The 22,285-nt window shown below is 42.1% G+C and overlaps 1 protein-coding gene across 3 annotated transcripts in view; it reads left to right on the top strand.

The window, feature by feature from the left end:
- Positions 1-22,285, top strand: part of LRRC9 (leucine rich repeat containing 9) — an 83,396-nt gene that overhangs the window by 19,693 nt on the left and 41,418 nt on the right. For all 3 annotated transcript variants that reach the window (XM_084631510.1, XM_084631512.1, XM_084631511.1), the window contains exons 11-19: positions 811-942; positions 6,274-6,450; positions 9,414-9,531; positions 13,642-13,777; positions 15,050-15,196; positions 16,720-16,841; positions 17,954-18,166; positions 19,460-19,579; positions 20,826-21,017. In XM_084631510.1, coding sequence (XP_084487636.1) covers positions 811-942; positions 6,274-6,450; positions 9,414-9,531; positions 13,642-13,777; positions 15,050-15,196; positions 16,720-16,841; positions 17,954-18,166; positions 19,460-19,579; positions 20,826-21,017 — 1,357 coding nt within the window. The remainder of the gene's footprint in view (positions 1-810; positions 943-6,273; positions 6,451-9,413; positions 9,532-13,641; positions 13,778-15,049; positions 15,197-16,719; positions 16,842-17,953; positions 18,167-19,459; positions 19,580-20,825; positions 21,018-22,285) is intronic.

Below are 22,285 nucleotides of genomic sequence, written 5' to 3'. Positions count from 1 at the left end.
TACAAGACAATGGTCCTTAGATCTATCATTGATCCTTCAGTTTAGCCAGCGCTTGCTTTATGTGCTTTGGTGTCTTGGGCTCTTACACCATCCCAGGGTACAATGAAAAGTGGCAAAAAATTCTGTGGTGCATCAGACCTAAAAGAGAACCAGATCATGCCAGATTTTTTAACTGGTGAGCAGGAGGTGGTTTCCAGAGGGAGAGTCCTGGATGCCTGTCAATGAGGAGGGGGAAGAAGCATGCACACTTCTACTGTGTCAGTTCAGTAATGAAACAACTGAAGGAGTTGGGAGTGGGGAGGGGTTGAATATATTGCAACCTGAAATGTCCTGAGTAGCCACCTGTATCAAGCCTGTGCCTTAAGTCACCCCTGGAGCTACCAGTGCTCCTTTTGCGGTGGCACTTCAGACTAGCATCATTTTCAGTACTTCAGAGAAACTAAACCTCTCTTTTACTCCTACAGATGATCCCTCAAGTTAATGTTGGGGGTGGAGTGAGGGAAGCTTACCTGAAGATGCCTATGCTATAGCTGTCTTGTTGATCACTGCAGGTCCTCACCCTCCAGTGCGGTAAAGCCAGCACCATTCACAAACATCCAATTCACTTATAATTTTTAAGAAAAATAAGTGGAAAGAAAACTAAAGAATGTGGCTCCAAGTTCTTATATGTAGAACAGAATAAGTCCATAAAAAGCCATCTCAATCCCTATTTTTTTCTGAATTTGCTATAAAAAAGCAAGATGAATTTTGTGTCTGTCCTTAGCATTTATTATATTCCCACCAAAATTTACCATGTTGTTTCTGTTGCAGAATTGAGAAAATTTACCAGATGGAAGTTAAAAAAAAGAAGAAAAGCAATAGCTTAGTAGTGCAGTTCTTGGTGACTGAATTGGAAACAGTGGGCAACACTCGCTTTGAAGAAGGTTCACCAAGTGATTCTTGGTAAAGTTATTTTAGACATTACATTTTAAACCCTGTTTCTGCGGCCCAATGCCACCCACAATTCTTGATAATTGGGCTGATCTCTTCTCTCTGCAGCTCATAGAGGCAGATCAGAGTTTTGAAATGACATGGTTTGGCTATACCCACTGTGCTCCTGCTTGCTTCCAGTTTCTCTGCCTCTGTGGCCGCCTGTGGAAGGCGGCAGCTTTCATAGCTCCCTCCTTCACATCTGAACAAGCTAGTAGACAATGCTTCAAAATCTAACAGTCCCTTCTGATGCCGCACCATGCCTTTGAGAAAGAGTACAGACTGGCCTTTGCACAAAGGCATTCCTTTCGGACCTCATCCTTACAGAAATACCAGCAAAGAGACAGCAGGCTCCCCAGATGAAAGCTGTGGAACCATGGCTTGGAAAGAAAGCCCCAGGAGAATCCTGCTGCTCCCAAAGCCTCTCTATGACAAAGACCACCTAGGTCTCCCCCCCAGAATGGAAGCTTGGGGGCAGGATTTCCCAGTTTCTGGAGGAATGTGTTGCTTAGCTCATGGACTAGTGAGTGAGGGATATTCCCTTGAGTTACGGGCTCCACCCCATCCGTTTTTCATCCAGTCCCCTATTTCAAATGACCCCGTAAATCACAGTCTAAGCTAGAACAAGATTTCTCACCTCCTGGGTATGGGAGTGATATAGAGCATTCCCTCACAAGAAAGATTCTCAGGGTTCTGCTCCATCTTCTCTATCATTTAGAACAGCGGTTCTCAAACTGTGGGTCGGGACCTTGTTTTAATGGGGTTGCCAGAACTGGCATTAGACTTGCTGGGGATGAAGCGGAAGCCTGAGCCCCACCACCCAGGGCTGAAGCCGAAGCCTAAGGGCTTCAGCCCTGAGTGGTGGGGATCAGGTTACAGGCCCCCCTGCCTGGGGGAGAAGACCTTGGGCTTTGTCTTTGGTCCACCCAACTGGGGTCATGTAGTAATTTTTATTGTCAGAAGAGGGTCAAGGTGCAATGAAGTTTGAGAACCCCTGCTTTAGGAGCATGCAGGGGGAATCCGAGCCATTCTAGATCTCAGAAGGCTCAACAAATGGATGAAGAAAATGAAGTTCTGGCTGAAGACCCTGACTTCTATAGTGTCATCCCTGTCCCAGAGGGATTTTCTGTCTTCTGTGGATCTCACAGATGCATACCTACATATCCTGATCAGAACATGCCATTGCAGGTTCCTAATTGCCTACAGCAGAAAGCATTATCAATATCAGGCACTCCTACTATGCTTATCCTCAATCCCCAGGTCTTTACAAAGATTTGGTGATAATCATAGCCAGACTCAGAACATGGGAGAGCTATCTATATCCCTTCCTGGAAGACATTTTTATCAGAGCTCCATCCCCTGTAATGGCACAAACAACTATGTTTCTGACTTTGACTCTCCTGCAGATGCATGGTTTTATTATTAACATCCAGAAAAACACCTTGATTCCATCCACCCAAATAACTTACTTAGGAGCAGACATAGACACCTTGATAGCAAGGATATATCCATCTCTCGAGAGGTTCCAGAAGGTTCAAGACCTCCTTGCATTGTTTTGGAACTGCAAGAGGCCCACGATCGCAGTGAGCCTTCAACTGCTAGGCCTCCTAGTATTGTGCATACGGATCGCCCCATGGACACAGTCACTCATCATGCGCCTTCAAGGGCTTCATCTTAATGGTATGGGACCACACCCCTGAGTACATGAAAGATCAAATGAGGATCCTGGCACAGGTGATCAACTGCTTAAAGTGGTGACCAGCTCAGGGCATTCCTTATGCCTTCCAGATCCCCTGATCCCCATAACTGACTTCAATCTAAAGAGATGGGAAACATATCTAGGGTCCCAAACAGCTCAAGGCTTCTGGAACTTGGAGGAGAGACCCATAGCATAAACCTCCTAGAACTAAGAGCAGTCAAGCTGGTGCTATGAAGGTTTCTGTCCAGCCTAGAGAGGAACCGCTTGCTGATTTAGTCAGACAACACAACCACAGTCACATATGTGAACAACCGAGAGGGAATAAGAACCCCAATACTATGTGCTGAAGTTACGCATTTTTAACATCTTGGGAATAACTCCTCTGGAAGCAAGCAGGAGCTGAGGGGCCTGGCCAGTTCACATGGCTTCTAAACTTTGAGCTGCAGAGAGAGGAGAGTAGCTGAGACGTCAAGGATGTGGGAGATTCTGCTAGCAGAAGGGAAATTGATAAATTTTCTGTTCTTACCATTCAGAGTTAGTGAATTTTAACAAACTTCCCCTGCCTCGCCCCCCCCCCCCCCAAAAAAAAAAAAAAACAAAAAACCAAAACACCAGTTAATATATTGTGACCTGAAATTCTCTGAAGGAACTGTTTTCTTCAGAAACATGTGTAGGGCTAAATCTGACCTTGGCCTAAGTAGGCATGACTCTCATTGACATTCGCTGGGAGTACTACGTGCTTATGATATGGATAAACTTAGTCCTGGTGGTTAAATTCATGACCCCGGCTTTGTATGGGAGAACTACATAGGAGCTTAGAGAGAAATGGAATCAGTATCTAACCCATGGGCAGAGCGGGGAGTGGGCACACAGCCCTTCTATAAATGCTATTCACGGATTGAGCAAGAGCAGTGAACTATCTGGACTCGTATAGAAGTTTGTGACCTTTGGATCTGCCCATTTCCATATCTCTCTACCCTGCCCTATATGAAACTAACACAGAGCCCATCAGTGCTGCATGCAGGGAATGCATAGTCACCCTGCTCACCTTTAGGGAAAGGTGCAAGAAACTCTAATATAGACTTATAGAATAACGGGCTTGTGGAAGAATTTACTTCCTAACCCTCAAGTTATTTATTGCCTTATGTCCTGAAGTATACAATTTTATCATCTATTTATTGTGGTATATAAGCTATAATAAACCATCAGTAGAGCTCAAAGCACTTTACAAAGGAGGTGAATATAATTATTCACCATTTTACCGATGGGGAAACCAAGCCACAGAGAGAGGCAGTGATTGTTCAAGGTCATCCAGCAGACCAGTGGCAAAGCTGGGAATAGACCCCATACTGTTCTGTCCACTGGGCCACGCCACCCTCTCATAAAAATAAAAAAATACTCTCTCGCTCTGGTACCAGTGTTTTTCTTTAAAATGCAGAGAGCGCTCAAAATGAAAGAAGACGTTTGTTCTATAAAACATTCTTCAAAAGAAATTCAGTAATTTAAAAAAAAAAATTAGTCCTTTATTTAATAAAATGTTCCAGTAGCTATAATCATGACTATCAAAAAGTACACACGTATTTTGGAAAAAAATAGATCTTTTATTGTGGGGGTTGGGGTCTTCTTAGTATATCTAAAACTGAAATGTGACTGTTTTTGTAATTTGTTCAATAGTTATTTTAATTAACATTCACTCCATTGATGCCTGATGTAAAGGCATAAAATGTCTAAGGATTCCATTAACTTTTAGGTAAGTTCTTTGGACCAAATGCAACACCAGAGGTTTGGGGCCTCATTGAAGTCAATTGAAGTTTTGCCATTCATTTCAATGGGAGCTGTGTTGGGTCCATAGTAATACTTAGGCACAGTAGAAGATAAATATTCCATTATTTGTATAGTATATATTATCAAGACTTTGATTCCTCTGTAGACTAATTATTTGCTATCTTTTTTTATATTTTTTCACATCCAGGAAATTCTTTATAAAATAAGATGGTAGATAAAAGAGGAATATGGAAATCTGAAATGACTAATAGCTATTTTAACTACTGTGGCAGCAGTGACAGCGAGCTCCTGGATAGCTTTACTACTTGTTGTAAAGAAGCATTAAAGGTTGTTTACATGATCTCAGTATAAATAACCTTGACACTTTGTTGAGGGGAGACTCAAATTTAGGTTGGCATTATTTCAAGGACAGTTTTCTGCTTGAGTATTCCAAGCTTGTCCACCTCAGCTGTGCCTTTCTCTTATGTTCAGACATGTCTGCTAAAGTGCTGCCGGGTGCGATGTGCTCAGAGGTTCTCTCTGTACTTTCCTTTATAAACAGCGTTCTTTGTTAGTATTGTCATTTTATTTAATTAATTTTATTTTAAAGCTGCTTTTTCAAGCCAAGGATTTTTAATATTGACAAGGAGAAATGCTAAATGAATCCAATGTTTGAATCAGGGTCTTAGCACAGGTTTCAGAGTAGCAGCCGTGTTAGTCTGTATTCACAAAAAGAAAAGGAGTACTTGTGGCACCTTAGAGACTAACAAATTTATTTGAGCATAAGCTTTCGTGAGCTACAGCTCACTTCATCAGATGCATTCAGTGGAAAACACAGTGGGGAGATTTATATACATAGAGAACATGAAACGATGGGTGTTACCATACATACTGTAACCAGAGTGATCACTTAAGGTGAGCTGTCCTTTAGAGAAAGAGCAGTGTTTTTATTCATTGCAAGTCGATCTGCATTTGTTGTTTATCTTTTTCTAGAAAATTGTCCTCTGATTATTGAAAAGAGTATTTGGTTTTCAGTTTGGTTTTCTCAGCTTTTGGGAAACCGCTACATTTCCATAATAGACTTATTTTAAGAACTGTATTTTAGCTGTCTGTCGAAGCTGTTGATATGGCCCCATTACTGTAGTATCTGAGCACTTCACAGTCTTTAATGTATTTATCTTCACAACGCCCCAATGAGGCATGGAAGTGCAATTATTCCATTTTGTTGGTGGAGAACTGAGCCTCAGTGATTGCCTTGGAAGGCTGTAGGAGAGTAGGGAAGTGGTCCCAGATCTCCTGGGTCCTAGGCTAGTGCCCTTACTGCTGGATCGTTGTTCCTCTTTTAATGTTTCGGTGTAGTAATATAGGTCCACGTTCACCGTGCTCACTTTATGCAAGTAATCCCATTGACTCCAGTAGAATTACTCACTTGCATGAGGCAAACAGGATGTGGCAGTGTTCCAGACAAGAAGCCTAAAGCTGTGGCCATAAGCATGTGTGGAGGACTTTATGGAATCTGCGATGCAACGTGGAATCCTAGAGGCAGGAGAGAAACGTGGTGGATCACAAACTCATTAACATTAGTATTTGCTGCCAAATGTAATCTGTAATGTTCAAAATGAGGTAACACAAGGTCATCCATCTCTAGTTGAAAAGAGAGATTTTCTAAAAGTATAAAAAAAAAGAAACTACCCCAAAATATCATTTATTTTTCTTTCCCTCTTCATTTGAAAACTGAAGAAAAACCAGGTTCTGGTTGGGGGAAAAAAAAAAAAAAAGTTTAAAAAAATGAAGAAAACGTTATTAATTCATTGCTCTCCATGGTTCATTCCTGGACACAGGTTTAATTCCTGCTATGATTTAATTCTGTCACGATTTTGTGCCTGGGACTTCAAAGCATATAGTATCACAGGACTGAAAATAAATCGTATCGTTCGAGTGCACAACCGTATCCTGAGGATGATATTTGAAGAGAAGTTTCAAATGTTTTTGGATAAAGAAGTTTTAAGTGAAACAGAGTGAGTAGATTATTTTTAAGGACAATTTAGTGAAGCAGTTATATGTGAAGCAATATGAACTTAGTGATTTTAAGTGATAGATATATTTTACAAAGCAACACATAAACCAGCGTAAGGCTGTGAATTCAGTTTAAATATAGATGTGAATGGCCAGATTTTTTTTTAAAAGGAAAGGCAGAGATATAGTGCAAAAAGAGGAAAAAAATACGTGCATGTATGCCTCTGTATTGAACACACATCTCAGTAGTGTACATGCAGATACCTGGTTGCATATTCACCCAGTTGATTTGTATTCTCCAGTGCTGGTGTGTCCAAATTTCTTATGTGGATTTCAGCCTTTACTTTAGAAAGGTTTGGCTATTATAGAAACTAAAGATTGGTTTATACGGAAGTTCCCTGCAGGGTGGATAATATAACTGACAAATGAGTTCACTGCGGGTTCTGTGTGTGGTGTGATAGCAGGATCAGATGCTGAAGCTTTAAAAATTTAACAGTGATTCTTCCTCTAGTGATTGTCCATATGCATTCTACTTCTGGCGCACATGCATGCAAGTTAGGATTATTTTAGCCAACAAGTATCCATTGGGGCAGTGCCTGCAGCCTGGATGACTTTGTGCCCACCCATACTTCAGTTTGTTCTTGCAACCCATGGCTGGAAGATGGAACTCCTGCAGTGCCCTCTTCTCTGTACAGTGTATGACTTTACTGATGTTTTGTGTGTGTGTGTAAATGAGTTAGATAGTGACCTTGTATAATGTGTTTTTGTCTTTTTTTATGTCTGACTATATATATATATATATATTTATATATGAAAGAGCAAAAACCTTTTATTAGTGTTAGGGAGCTTCCTGGTATCGAGGTTTAGCCATTGGGACTGAAATGAAGTTCATGGAGTTCAAAACTTGCCTCCTGTGATATGACTATTCCACTTAATGATGGGTGTGTTAAGTGCCTTTTTTGTTTTGGAGAGGAGAATATGCCTGATAGATGCTCATTCTGTGGCTCCTTCGCCAAGAGAATTCTGAAACTGAGAGAGGTCCATCTTAAATTTTTCTCCTGGAGTGCTCAACAGGATCCTCAGAGTCAGAGAAAAAGGGCCTACTGGGCCTCAGCAGGCTTCCCCCATCAGTGTGCTTATGAGCTGTGGCTCAGCTCCAAGTTCCCGGGCTCCCTCTTCAGAGAAACTTCTGTTTGCTGAGACTGGTAGAGTCGCTAAGTCCTCCTCCATCCAGTCATCTGAAAGGGATAGGAAGGAACATGGTTCCCAGATTGAGTACCAGTGTAGCTCACCCTCCTGGGACTTAGAAAAAGGAGGCATAGATCTCCTCAGACTCTTGTCGGCTCAGCCCCCAACGGTATTACCTGACTTACCCAATGTGATCTCTCAGAATGAAGGTCAGATCCTACCCTGGACCCAGCATTGTTGCTTCTAACAGCATGGAAGCTGGCTGGTTAACTACCATCAACAGGAGCTGAACAGCTGACGTCCAGAATACACTGGTGCACAGCAGAAAGGATTCCTCTAGACTGACTTATGTAGGAAAATGGGAGATTGCCACCTGTCTCCTTTAGAAGACTCAATTCCTGCTGTTCTGGACTATCTGCTGTCCCTAAGCATTCAGAACCATACATCAGCTTCATCAGAATACATTTAGTATCTATATCAGGTCACCATCTTCCTGTCCAGAGTCGCACCATATTTTCCCACCCTGCAGTTAAGTTCCTCATGCCCTTTATTCATGTGCTTCCTCCAGTTTGAGTGCTCCCTCTTTCCTGTGACCTTTATATAGTCTTAGCGGGGTTAATGGGACCTCCTTTTCAGCCCCTAAAATCTTTCTCTCTATATCATCCATCTTTTAAAATGTGTTTTTTTTAGTTGCTATGACATCAGTGTGATGGTTAAGAGAGATTCAGGCCCTCATAGCTGGTACATCTTACACGCTGTTACATAAAGACACAGTGATCCTTAGGTCTCACCCACAGTTTTTACTGAAGATTATTTCAGATGGTCATCTGAATCACATGAATCACCAACCAGTTTTCTTTCCCAAGCCTCACCCCAACGAAGGGAAGCAAAGTTGCATGCCCCTGATGTGGTTAATGCTCTTTCATATTGCCTTGACACAACAAAACCCTTCAGGAGTTCCCCAAGAATCTTTGTAGCAGTTGCTGATAGGGTAAAAGGTCAGGCAATGCATACCCAGAGACTGTCTACATGGATGTCTAATTGTATTAGATCATGCTATGAGTTAGCTAGATTAGATCCACCCAGGCAGGTTAGAGCCCACTCCACCAGGACTCAGGCACTTTTATATTTATGGTATGAAAAGCATATCAGTTTCAGAAATTTGCAGGGCAGCTATCTAGGGATCAGTCCTTGATTTCACCCACCACTATTCCTTAGTTGAGGGCTCAGGATGCCCATTCTGGCAAAGCTGTCCTACAGTCATGATCCTGATTGTGAGGTCACTGATTGCCAGTCACCAGAAGTGGAGTCCACGTGGACTATCACTCAAAGAGGAAAGAACGGTTATTTCTCTTATGGACACGGTGGTTTTTTGAGATGTTTTGTTCACATGGATTCCATTATCCACTCTCCTTCCCAGCTACTTACAGTAATCTTGCCAAGGACCTCCAGCAAAGAGAAGGAAGTAAGAACTTGACATTTGAAATGCAAAAAAAAAAAAAATTTTTTTTGAGGGGGCACCGGAAATGGAGACCACCCTTATGCGTTAAAGGACGAAAACACTTGTTTTATCATGCATTTTATCTTTAATGTTCACCAGATATTGCACACTGAATATCAATGTTATTTGTAGTTCTTAAAATAAGTGGAAGTCACCTTAATTGCAATCCAGCTAATTCTTAGTGAACATTGTAAAATGAACGTGCTCCACTTAGGCTGCATATTATTTTTGCAACAGAAGCACTGAAATATTTTCCTGCTTCTTATTTTTGTTAAGAAACTACAGGAAGATGCTGGAATGTCTCTTTTATGTATTTGACCCAGACTTGCCAGTTAAGAAAAAGCAACTGTTACAAGTGCTTGAGGATGGGTTCCAGGCAATAGAAGAGTACAAGGTGAGATAAAATCTGCATAGAAGAATGTTTATTACTTAGCCCTGGTCTACATTGTGTGTGGGGGGGGGGGGGCGGGGAATCAATCTAAGTTATGCAGCTTCAGCTACGTGAATAACACAGCTGAAGTTGACGTACTGAGATTGATTTATAGTGGTGTCTCCACCGCAGTGAATCAACTGCTGCCGCTCCCCCATAGACTCTGCTTGCGCCTCTCATGGCGCTGGAGTACAGGAGTCGACCAGAGAGTGCTCAGGGGTCGATTTGTTGCATCTAGACTAGACGCAATAAATGGATCCCCACTGGATTGATTGCTGCCTGCCAATTCGGTGGGTCGTGAAGACTTACCCTTAGTAGTTGGTAGCCCAGCTCAGAAAGGCCTAATTGTTGCTGCTGTACCTTTCCCTCTTCTTTCGTCTCTTCTTAGCCCTTTGTCCCACTCATCTTTCCCCTTGTTTTCTGTGTTTATTCTTGTCCTTCCTCCTTGTTGTCTCCACTTTCTTCTTTGCTTTTTCCCTTCCTGGCACAGGAATGATCGGTGCTTTGCTACTTCTTTTTAACTCCCGTTTCATGCCTTCCCTGTTTCTTCTTCTCTCCCTCCTTTTCGATTGCACAGCTTCTGTCCTCGTTCATCACGAATACTCAGTTGGGAGGCAGTCCAGCATTGTTGGTGGAAGCTTCAGGACTAAGTCTCGCCCTTCAGCTCAGGCTCCCAAATTTTCTGCCTCCAGTAGTGTAACAAGTTAGTTTAGTTTCTCCAAACCAGATTGTTTTATAATTTAATTTTTATTTGTTTTTGTGTAGCAGCGACTTATCTATCTTCCTCCTCCCCCCTCCCCCCCAGATTAGGTATTTGGTAGCATGGAGACTTCAAAGCCTCAGCTATAGCTATTCAGACCAAAGGTGTTTCACATACTTAGTAAGAAAAGCCTGCTTGGTGGTAAAAAGTCATCATCTCTGGGTATAATTCTTGCTTGGAGTGAGATGTTTCACATTGTATCCTAGTCTAACCCTTGATGTGATTTGTGACGAGCAGTGGCTTCTAACTTGATGGCTACAAGGATGTTACACCCACGAATAGCCATCAGTCTTTCTAAACAGATCTTGTGCATCCGAACTTACAGGTGAGGAGCTGTTCTTCATAGCCAGGAAGAGCTTTTGAATCCAATGCAGAAAATTGCTCACTTGTGGTTTAAAAAAAAAAAAAAAAGAGCCTGGCTCTGGCCACACTTTTACCCTCATGGAAAAGATTTCCAAAGACCCAAAACTTCATTGCACTAGTCATTTCCTAATAGAGGTTAACCGTAGCAATTTTCTGCAATGAACAGGATTGCTGGTGGCATGCATTGGCTTCATTCCCTAAGTTGTTTCTCAATATGCACCTGAAGAAATTCATTCTGGGGATGTGGAACCACACACCTGCTACAATGCAAAATTAGGTGTCCTTCTCTGATCACATCCAAATATCCCCTTGTGGGCAGGTCAGTACAAACAACATGCTGAAAGCCAACCCAATTTGCACTCTAGACCCTTGCATACTCACTAAAGAAGTAAGCCATTCAGGTTGAGGAGCGTACTTGGAAGACAAATTTCCAAAATCTCAGCGCACCCATCCTTTTAGTCCACCGTGACAGCTCTGTCAGTAGTGTGTCTGAACAACCTCCTTACCCAAAACCCACAAACATGGCCACGTGGGATCAGATCAATGGTCCATCAAATCCAGTATGACAGTGGTCAGTACCATCTACTTCAGAAGACGGTGCAAGAAACCACATTGCAGGCAATTTTGTGTCTCATGGAGGAAGTCTTCCCTGTTAGAGGTTGGTTTATGATTGAGGCATGAGTGTTTGTCCCTTCTAAAATCAGGGAGTAACGAGGTCAAATAGAAGTAATGTTGTGGGAAGAGAAGAATCTACTATCTTTCAAGATAGTTTGCATAAAGAATATAGAAAAGAGGAAAAGGGAGTTGAAGTCCTTCTTCTAATCCTCCACTGACCCAGAAGGCATTTTGCACTTGCTAGATAGCTAAGCAACCCACATTGCATCTACAGAAAAGACCAGACCTCTTGAAGCAGGGACCCCTTTCATTCAGACCAGAAACACCTACAGTTACCAGCCTAGGCATCCTAAGAAAAGTGTAGTTCAGCATGGATTCTCCATTGGTCTCTGATACAGTTTAGGCTATCCAGATAAAACTCAACCAGGAAGTTTCACTCATTGATCTGGTCAAATTTGTTTCATGTGCAAGAGGAAACAAGGCTTTTTGGGGCAGGGACTTCTTCTTTGTACCGTGCCAACTGCATTGGGTCCCTGACCTCTAGATGCTACTGTAATACAAATATATAATAATAATTACAAGGTGCTGGCCATCTCAGCTGCACTTGAGTTTCTCCAGATTGATTTATTGGAGTCCTACAACCAAGCACAATAGAATCATGGGTCCCGGTCCCAGCCCTAGCAGTGTTCTGTAAGTAGGCACATTGGACTCTTCTGGGGAAGTAGTTCTTCTATCATTTTGTTTGAACACTTGACCGTCCTTTGGAAGTTTGTGGCATAAATGGGCATTCCTAGTGCTGTAAAGTTATAGCTTGGGCATATGGAATACGCCTGCCAGTTGTATGCTGTTTATTTCATTCTATCCAAAACATGAAGGCATTAGGGCCTCAAAGTTCCTGCAGGCAAGATGTTAAAATCCTGCACCATATGGCATGCTTGGCATCTGGGAAACTATTCACAGAATTCCACAGGGGCACTGGGAAGAAAGAGTATGAGCCTCATGTGAGGAAGATTTGCAAAATAAGTTTCCATTCCTCTGCAAAGTCATCCTTGATAGGAAGGTGCTGTAGGTGGGTTGGTTCCTACATACATTCCTGCCTATTATTCTACTAGAAGAATAATGAAAACTCTGTTTATTCACCTCTCCCTACCTCCAACTTGTGTGAATCACTGTCTGCTACTTCCAACTGCTGGTGAATGAGGAGAGAACCCGTGTAAAGGAAAGAAAAAAAATTCTTACCTGATCATTTTGTTTCTGTTAGCAGATTCTCTTCTCATTCAGCCCACCCTGGGAGTCTGATAAATGACCAGAATACAAACTGAATTCTTTTTCTAAAGGGAGACTTAGACATATACCTGTCTTAAAACATATTATATCAAGTTGTTATCTTAATGCTAATAATCAGTTGCTGGAGTGTTCCCACAGCTGTGGAAGAACTCTTCTGGCAACCTGAGCTGAAGGTGGGGCTTTGTCTTGGAGCCTCCAGCAAAAACATTGGACTGCCTTGTTGAATTCCATACATAGGGGTCATTGTCTCATTAGTGATGAATGAGGAGAGAAGCTATTAACACTGAATTAGGTAAGAAACACTGTTCAGGTAAGAAATGTCTCATTCTGACCCATGAAAAGCAAAATGTAGAGAGATGGGATAGGAGAGCCTTCTCTCTTTCTTCTTCTGCAGCATCCTCATTTCGTCTTCCCTACTTATAGCCCACCTCTCCCTGTTTTTCTGTTTTGTGAACAGCTTGTTGTTGAGTGATGGGATTGTATCTTCAGAAATACCTATCTCTCCCATTTCTCTCTCTCTGCTTCTTTGTTGTTGTTATATTGTGGTAGAGCTCAAAGGCCCCAGTTAGGACTGCCCCCTCCCATTGTGCTAGGTGCTGTTCAAAGATATAGAAAAATCTGATTCCTGCTCCAAAGAAAAAGGAGTCCGGTGGCACCTTAAAGACTAACTGATTTATTTGGGCATAAGCTTTGCATCTGAAGAAGTGGGTTTTTTACCAACGAAAGCTTATGCCCAAATAAATCGGTTAGTTTTTAAGGTGCCAACAGACTCTTTGTTGTTTTTGTGGATACAGACTAACATGGCTACCCCTCTGATACTCTGCTCCAAAGAGTTTACGATCTAACTTTCTTTTCTCCTGACTAGATTGTGATATCACAAGTAAATGAGCCTGCCCTTCTTGTTTTTTACTCCTCCCTCTTCCACTCTCCACCTCTTCCTTAATTCATTTGCATATTGTAAAGCTGCTGATTTAGGATATATGTCTTGAAATTCTTACAGGGGGCATTGGTCAAATAAACATACTTAGACCTTACTTTAATCTTTGCAGCTTTCAAGAAGAGAAGAAGCTGTTCTCCTGTCTAACAGTTTAAGTATATGTGAATGTCCCAGAATAGAATTTTTGCAGCAACAAATGAAGGATGAACGTAAAAATAACAATGATCTTGAGGAACCATTCATACATGGTAATGTAATAGCTTGGAAAGGTGGTTTAAAACATCATTGATAGGTGTAAGGCTCATTTCATAAATCACTTCAAAGTGTTTTGTCTTGTAAGTACAAGAAAATCTTGTAACTACAGTAGATTGTGACAGAGTATACAGGTCTTTTTGTGGAGGGACCCTAAAGACCTGCTGCAATCTGGCCCAGTGTCCTTTCTATTAGGAAACCTCAACAAGCTATATAATGGCCTGGAGCTAACTCCTAGACTGGTTCAGAGGCACCTAAGAGAGGCACTCCTATCTGGAAGCTAATTAGATGTAGTTTAACCTTTCTAGACTCAACAGTTCGAAAGAAGGGTGAGTTTTAGGGAGTGAGGGGAGACACAAGGGGGTTGTACTAACTTGAAGCCAGGACAGGGCACTCTGAGGAAACAGGCATCACTAGTGACAGGATGTATCAACCCTTCACCGGCATGGAATGGGTTAAGAAGCTTCTTTGTGCTAGAAAAGCGTCACTGTGCCACACTGGCAAGTCATGCCAGGAATGGAGAAATTTAAAAGGAGGCATCACTACTTAGCAGTGGGCAGCTCAGGAAGGGAGCAGTCTGTTAAGGTTCCCAGCTCCCAGGAAGAGGCCTGATAACTAGCAGAACCTGGTCCCTCAAAAAAGGGAGCACAGGTCCCCTGTGCTAAAAGGGTGAAGAGACTGTGTCCCATAACTTGTGCTGGAGACCCCAAGTGGCCTCTAGGATAGACTGTGGCCCATCCAGGGCCCCTCTGAAGAAAGGGAGGCCAATATCCTGGCTTAGAACTGCCTTTAGGTAGGTTTGTTTTTTTTTTTAATTTGCCCTTTTGTTTAGCTTTGTTTGCTGACTTTGGATTGTTTGTTTCACCTGAGACTCTGAAAAGGGGAGAAATAGCCAGAAGGCCTTGGCCAGAAGGCTGAGAGCTGGCCACTGCTAAACTGACACTGACCTTTCCAGCTAGAAGGACTGGACTTGTGTGAAGTAACATCGAAGGGAGTGTTCTGATGGGGACAGATCCTTGACACCACCCTCTTTTATTTTTGTACGTCTGAGTTTACTGCTTATAAATCTTAGCCAAATCCTACTGTTCTAGGAAAAAATTGTCGAAAGTCTTTCTTCCCAAAATGTACTTGTTAGATCGTTAATCTGCCAGGCCAGAATGTAGTCTCCTGTAGTATGGTATCGAACTGACAACCAACATTTTATTGCCCTGTGTTTATACTAAATTTGGTAGCATTATTATTAAATCTTCTTTTCTTTCCATCCCTAGGGAAACTCATAATTGCAAAAGTTTTTCTTGGACATAGTGTTCCAGCTTGTGAAAAAGATCCCATCAGTCAAGTCAACTATCCAGGGGCTAATTCAGTGTTCAGGCCTCGGAAACATTTACTAAGTGATACATCTGCTGCCAATGATGGTAATGTATCTGTAGACTGTTGTTAGCACAAAGTGGAGGTTGTATCAGTGTTGTATTCTAAACACTGTCTTTCACACATCTAGGAGCCTGTTGTGGAATTTTGGTCCTGGTGGGAACTCGGAATACGGTCTTGACCCAGCCTAAGTGCATGTTGTTTTGAACTAATGTTAAAGAGGATAATAAAAGATGCTCACTGTTTTAGTGATTACTTGTGGTAGTTTAATTCACACAGAATTTAAAGGAAAGCACGAAAGACCAGATTGTGCTCTTCAGCCACTAGTCCATACTAGAAATAGTATGGTGTACACAATCCCTCTCCCAGCTTTGCATTGTTCAGGGCGGGTGTGTGTGTGTGTGTATGTGTAATAACTGGGGCCACGTACACATACCTCAGTGGAGATCAAACACCTTCATCATTAAAACCCCCAAGCCATCTCTGCTTGAGCAGAAGGAGAATTCCTTTAACGCTGAGAAGCATGCTTTATTGTCTCTAGAGGGAGTCATGATCACCCGCACTAAGTCTGTGTATTACCTATGTACAATGCAACAAACTTTGAGTGGTTGATCCTGCTTGCTCCATGTGGCCAGTCAACTTTGCAGGACAGTGCAGAATGGGAACAGGGCCATGGCTTCACCTCTTCCCTGTCCAGTCGGGGGGATTTGCAGTCATTGGAATACTAGAAGAGAGCAATCCGTTTGTTTACCTTAGTGTAGGAACTGTGATTGTACCTGTCCTTCCATGGGCAGGAAGACAAGAAAACCAATCTGTTAGGTGATTACACCATAAAATGATGGACTAGTTTTGGGTAACAGTGCAGTATAGCAGATTGTGCCATGGGGACCGAAGCAAAGTTCCCTTTTCCAATAGTCCACCATGAAAGAAAAGCTGTGATTCTCTCCTTGGCTCCCCCCTCACTCCAGATAGAAAATAATCTGTACCAGGAGATTTCATTTAGCCCATTGGGTATTGGGAGGGGGGTGGGTGGGAAATGGAGCCAAGTCTCTTGTCCAATCCCTATCCCTGCTTGCCCACTCCCTTCCAACCGGCAGGAGAGGGAGTAATGGCCCCAGAGAGGTTGCCTCCCACTCATACTGGAACCTGCCAGCTGTGCAGGAGTAAGAGGGCATGTTACTACCCTCTGAGGATGTGTAGCGCAAGGAACAGGGTTGCCATAGGAAAATAAAAAGCTAAATGATACGGTTCTGCAATAAGATTTTTAGATGCTGCTTTAGGGCACCTAAAGAGAATTAAGATCCTAAGAAAACAAATCTCCCTTGACAGTTTTCAGAGTAGCAGCCGTGTTAGTCTGTATTCACAAAAAGAAAAGGAGTACTTGTGGCAACTTAGAGACTAACAAATTTATTTGAGCATAAGCTTTCATGAGCTACAGCTCACTTCATCGGATGCATTCAACTCAAAACTTAAATGAGAGAAGTGTTTGTTCACTACATCCTGCGGTGAACATGAAACAGTCTTGTATTTATTCCTTCCGCTTGTGTTTATTCCTTTTCTTTTGCTGTAGAAACATATTCTTCCATGGAACATAGAAACTGTGACTGCCGCCATCGACAGTGTGAGTGGTTTGTGTTTGATCACGAACTGGTCTTGCCTGAATACGTCGTTGAATTTGAGTACACTACACTGGTATGAACTTTGTTTTCCCTAGTAGGATGTTAGACAGTAAGCTTTAGATCTCAAAGATCAAGAGAAAAACAACTAGTTGAAATTACTCCTCCTTCACTCAAATTACCTGACAAGGACCTAAGTTCAGGGTTCTGTTCCCTCTAACTGTTTAAAGGCTTGATAAAACTCCCATTGAAGTCAATGGGAAACTTCATACACTACAATGAGAGTTACATCAGATTCTTATTTTGTAACATTATCAAATGTGATGGGAAGGCACAGAGACTTAAATGAAGTCTTAGCAGTGCAATGAAGCACAATTGAAAATTAGCTCCTCTCTCACTAAATGCACCATCCATCGAGGTAGTGAGACACTAAAATGAATGAGATTTGACAGTGTTTAAAACCTTGCTTCATGGAGTCCTGAATGAGAGAGCAACTCATTATCAGTTTGTAGTTTGGTTTAAAGTGTGATGTATGTAGTTTTGAAGCATGCACAGATATTCTGCTACTGGGTTGGGATCCTGAACAGGTTTTTTCTTAAATAAAAAAGCTTTTATGATTTTTTTTATAAGCTAAGCGGTGGACTGGCCTTGTGGTTATGTGGCTATGTAATTTGCTTTCATCATGCAGGGGTCTCAGTTCAGGTCCTGAGCTCTGCTACCTGGCAGAAGCAGGGTGTGCTGCAAAAGTAAAATATTCAGCTCCTGGAGGGGAGCGTAGGGGAGATTTCCCCCCTTTCTGTCACATTTGAGTGGTCCACTGCCAAAACAATTGCAGTACTGATGAGCTACGATGGGTCTACATCTAACTCTCCTTCATAGGAGAGTGAGCTATTGCAGTGCTTGGACTTAGGGGGTTTGGGTGAAGAAGCAGACTTCTGTTGTCTTCAGTGTGCGTTCTATATGTGACAGGATATGGCCCATAGACTCTTCATTACTTTTTGTTCATAACATACTGTAATGTGTAAATGCTTGTGCAAACAAAAGCATTGCTGCTGTCTTCTGAAAGTTCTGCATTACCGAAAGATAGTTTCCTAACTCTACTTTCTGCATATTTGTATGCAATTTTAAATAATTTACCTAATTTAAAATAGAAATTTTACAAATGTTGACAAATGTTATTTTGCATAGGTCAAAGTTCAGTCCCTGTTTTCTACGCTCAGCAATGTAATTGTAGAAGAAAGAAAGAAAAATACAGAAGGATTTATATTGTCTAGTGATTTGCAATGTGATGACAAAGTTATGAGTATGGAGCCTACAGTAAAAGCCAGACCCAAAATTGTTTGCTTGGATGAAAAGACAGTGCTTTCAGTTGCTAAGGCCAATATTTACAGTCAAATAACGGTGAGTATTGTCTGTTAAACTTACAGCGGGACAAGTTTATTACATAATCAATGTCATATTATTCAGATTGCCTCATAAACTAGTCAAAAGTAGGAAGTCACAAATTAAGGCTAGCATTTGGGCTTGATTCTGGTGTTACACTTGTTTTACAACAGTGCAGTGCTTTGGGAGTAACTGGAGATCCAAAACTAGCGTGAAATCTCAGTGTCTTCTGTCCCTAAATTATGCCATTTTTTTTTCATAAAAATATGAATGACAAATATTGGGCAGGATTCTGATCTTACTGACTATTGTATAAATAACTCCACTGAAATCACATGCAGAACTAGTGTTTGTGAGACCCGGTTAAGGCCTAAAATGTCAGCTTTAACTGCGAGTCTTAAAGTTTTCTTGGCTGCATGGTTGCGTCATCATAGTGATCACTCCTGAAAAGATTTTGTCAGTTTTGGCATCAGAAAAATATAAATCCAGTGAAGGGGAGAACTCTTGACAGCCACATAGCTACACGCAGTTTTCAGTATCATTGCAACTGATGGGCCCACAAAACCCTTTATGCAAATACCTATTTGCATACAGAACTCCTTTCATTGCACAGCTAACTGCAGTTTTGCATTTGCAGTTACTCATTTTGTCTGTACAAACTTGATGCAGGAAGCCTGCTGAACATTTGACCTTTCAAATTGTTAAATAGTTTTGATCTCCTCTCCTGTCTGTGTCTTTGATGCAGTAGCAGTTCTCCACTCCCCCTTGCACTCACCCATAACTCCCTTTCCTGAGTTTGGCTTCAGGTGGCTGGTTCCTCCCCTCTTCTGGGTGCCACTCTCCCCAAACTGTACTCTGGGCATGGAGGAATTCCCAACTGGCAGTCTTCCAACCAGTCTCCCCAAGCAACAAGATCTCTCCTAGTGGGGAAGGATTGGAAACTGTCCTCCCTTCTTGCCCCTACCATGACCTCTTTCAGTGGACCAGTAAAAACCATTTCTCAACTGAATCTCCATCTTCCCATCCTCTGTTACTTCAGGGAGAAGGTAGAGGTGAAGAACAAATATCCTTCAAAATAGAAAATAAAAGCAATACTTTGTCCCAGGGTCCCTGCAACTGATCTTCACAAACTTCATATCACTTACAAGTAACTTTTCTTAGCCCTTTTTATAATCTAGAGAATAGAGTTACATTTACTCTTACACGCTAGCAGTTGAAGCTCTGTAATGTTGAAAAACGGTGATGGAGTAGCACAGAATTTGGTTGTGTATATATATGGTACAGTTGTAATCTCATTAATGTTTTACCTAGGTTCTGAATTTGCATGGGAACAGCCTGAGCAAACTGCGGGACATCTCTAAACTGACAGGGCTTCGAAAACTTATTGTCAGCTTCAATGAATTTACTAGTTTAGATGATGTTTACCACATGGTAAGAAATGTTGTTCTATATTTTAATTGAAAAAAATCCTTTGTGTGTACAACTTAAATATATTAATGTCTATTGCATGGCAGCAAGCCTGATTTATTCCTAATGAGTGAAGTTCACTGCCTCTAAACAGAGCCTTTGTTCCTACTTTTGCTTTGTAGTAGGTAGTGTGGACTAGCAGGCAGAGCACTGGATTGGGACTTGGGTGACCTGGGTTCTATTTCTGGCTCTGCAGTTGGCCTGCTTAGTGGTGTTAGGCAAGTCATTTCACCTCCCTTGCCTCAGTTCTCCATCCATGCGATGGAATAATGATACCTACCTCCTTTGTAGAGCGCTTTGAGATCTGCAGATGGAAAGTGTTATGTAAGAGGTAGATGGTGGTGGTGGTGTTACTCCTCTCTCTACTTCCTGTCTCCCACCCTTTGTCTCTCTTGTCTACTTAGATTGTAAATGCTTCAGGTTGGAGACCGTTCCTTCTTGTGTGTGTCTACAATGCCTAGCACAATGGGCCCTGATCTTGGTTGGAGTCTCTATGCACTATCCTAATACAAATAAATAATAATAAGTAACACAACAATTAATAACACCCAACTGATTAGACTTGGAGTGGGGCTCTGACTGTGGGGTAGGAAGGATGACTTTCATCTCCAGGCCCTACAGTGCTGTTCCTCCAGGGCTACCATTCTAGTGTAGCTGTTAAGTATCCCCTTCCCAGGATTTCTGGGCCACTGGATCTGTGTGATTTCAGATCATGTGACTAAAATCACAACCTGCCTGCAACCCTCTCTTTTGCATAGTTTGGGACCAGTACGGAGTCACCCTCCATGCGGTGTACAAGATATAGACCCCTTCCCCCACCTTCCAAGGACTCTCTAGATCCCGCCACTCTCAAATGGTGTGATTGTCTCACTCACCCTGGCTAAAGTAGTGCACAGGGCCTTCCATGGCTGAGCACACTAGGGATGAATTCCACCCTGAAAAAGAAAATTAAAACTGTACTGTATTCTACTGGTGGATCAGGAAATATCAGAGGGTGGGCTGGATTCAGATATACATTCCAAGGTTCAGTTGCTTAACCAGACTGCTCTCCAAACAGACTTTCTGCTGCTGGGCAAGGGGCACTTTGGGCATTGAATCTGGGTGACAGTGCCTTCTGTGAGACGGTCTATTAAAACTGAGTTTATTACCAAATATTTCCTTGCTTTATTTTTTTCTGTGCAATTATTCTCAAATCGGTATTGTCTTGCAGCCCAATCTGGAGTATTTTGACGCAAGCCACAACCATGTGATCACGCTGGAGGGTATTAGAGGCTTAAGCAGATTGAAGTATTTAGACTTGAGCTGGAATCAACTGAAAAAGACTGGAGAGGAAATAAATGTCTTACATAAACACACTTCAAATGTACTCAGTCTTGATATCAGACATAACCCATGGCATAAGGTATGTGTCAGTGCTTAAAATTCTCAGAAAACCTTCTAACCAAAACAACAATTAGACTGTATAGTGCTAAATTTTGGGCCTGGTTTTCATTTACATTGAGGCCCCTTTACACCACTCTGGCTGTGTAAGGGGCCTCAAAGTGGATGTATATGTAATTAGTGCCCACTTTAAGGACGATTTACACTGTCAGACCCTTTGACTTCGTAAACAGTCCTGAGCAAGGGGTTGTGCATAATCTGCAGGAGTGACTCCTAGAAGCATTGTGACTCAGTGATGCTACTCTGAGGCATAATTCGTCTCCTCCTTGCTTCGAGTAGGTGGTAACTTTACTGATGATCTATGCCAGCCGTAAAAAGCCACCCTTTGCCCCCACTGCACTGACTCAGCTGTGCTGGCCAGTGCAAGGGGACAGGGCAGAGACAGTTTCCCTCACTTTCAAGGGAAATATACAGTGCCAGCCTTCTACCTGGTGACACACACATCCCCCAGAGCAGCAGCCTAGCTGTGCTGGCTGTGGCATTGGGGAGCAATCCAAGACTCAGTCCATTTCACACCCTCTCCATCCATTCCCTGAGTACCTCTGTAGTCCTCTTCTCCTGAATACTTGGATCCGAGAGCTATGTATCCTAGTTAAGAGGTGTGCGTACTCCTCCTTTCTCCCATGCACAGGTGCATAGTCCCATCTAGTTTATAAAGATGAAATTGATCATTATTATTTTGGTAGTTTCGGTAAGTATATTTTCCAGCTAGAAATAAGGATGTTGTTGTTCACTTTCCTTACAAGTATGATTATCCAGTCTGTGTTTTTCTTGCTCTATATTTAATTTAATGGGAATTTTAAAATGTTTCTGTATAAGAGTTAGGGCTGTTGTTCCACCTTGAGTTTAGGTTGACATGTCCAAATCCCCTTGAGCTTCTCTTTCACCTCCTCTGAGGTCATCAAATTCCTTGCATTTAATAACACTGTAGTATTTGCAAACTTCTGGCTTATAAGGCAGGTGCTAACAACTTTGTTATGTACCGCACTTAATGTCTTACATAGCTGTGTATAACTGCAATCCTTCAGGGCTAGTTTTTTTATTTTATACACACATGTAAATCCAGAGTAATTTACTGACATCTGTCAAGGTTGTTTCCCCACTCTGAACTCTAGGGTACAGATGTGCGGACCTGCATGAAAACCCCCTAAGCTTATTTTTACCGGCTTAGGTTAAAACTTCCCCAAGGTACAAACTATTTTACCTTTTGCCCTTGGACTTTATTGCTGC

The sequence above is a fragment of the Lepidochelys olivacea genome, assembly GCF_965140295.1.
Source record: "Lepidochelys olivacea isolate rLepOli2 genome assembly, chromosome: 6".
Lineage (NCBI taxonomy): Eukaryota > Metazoa > Chordata > Testudines > Cheloniidae > Lepidochelys > Lepidochelys olivacea.
This window is presented reverse-complemented; position numbering and strand designations above follow the sequence as displayed.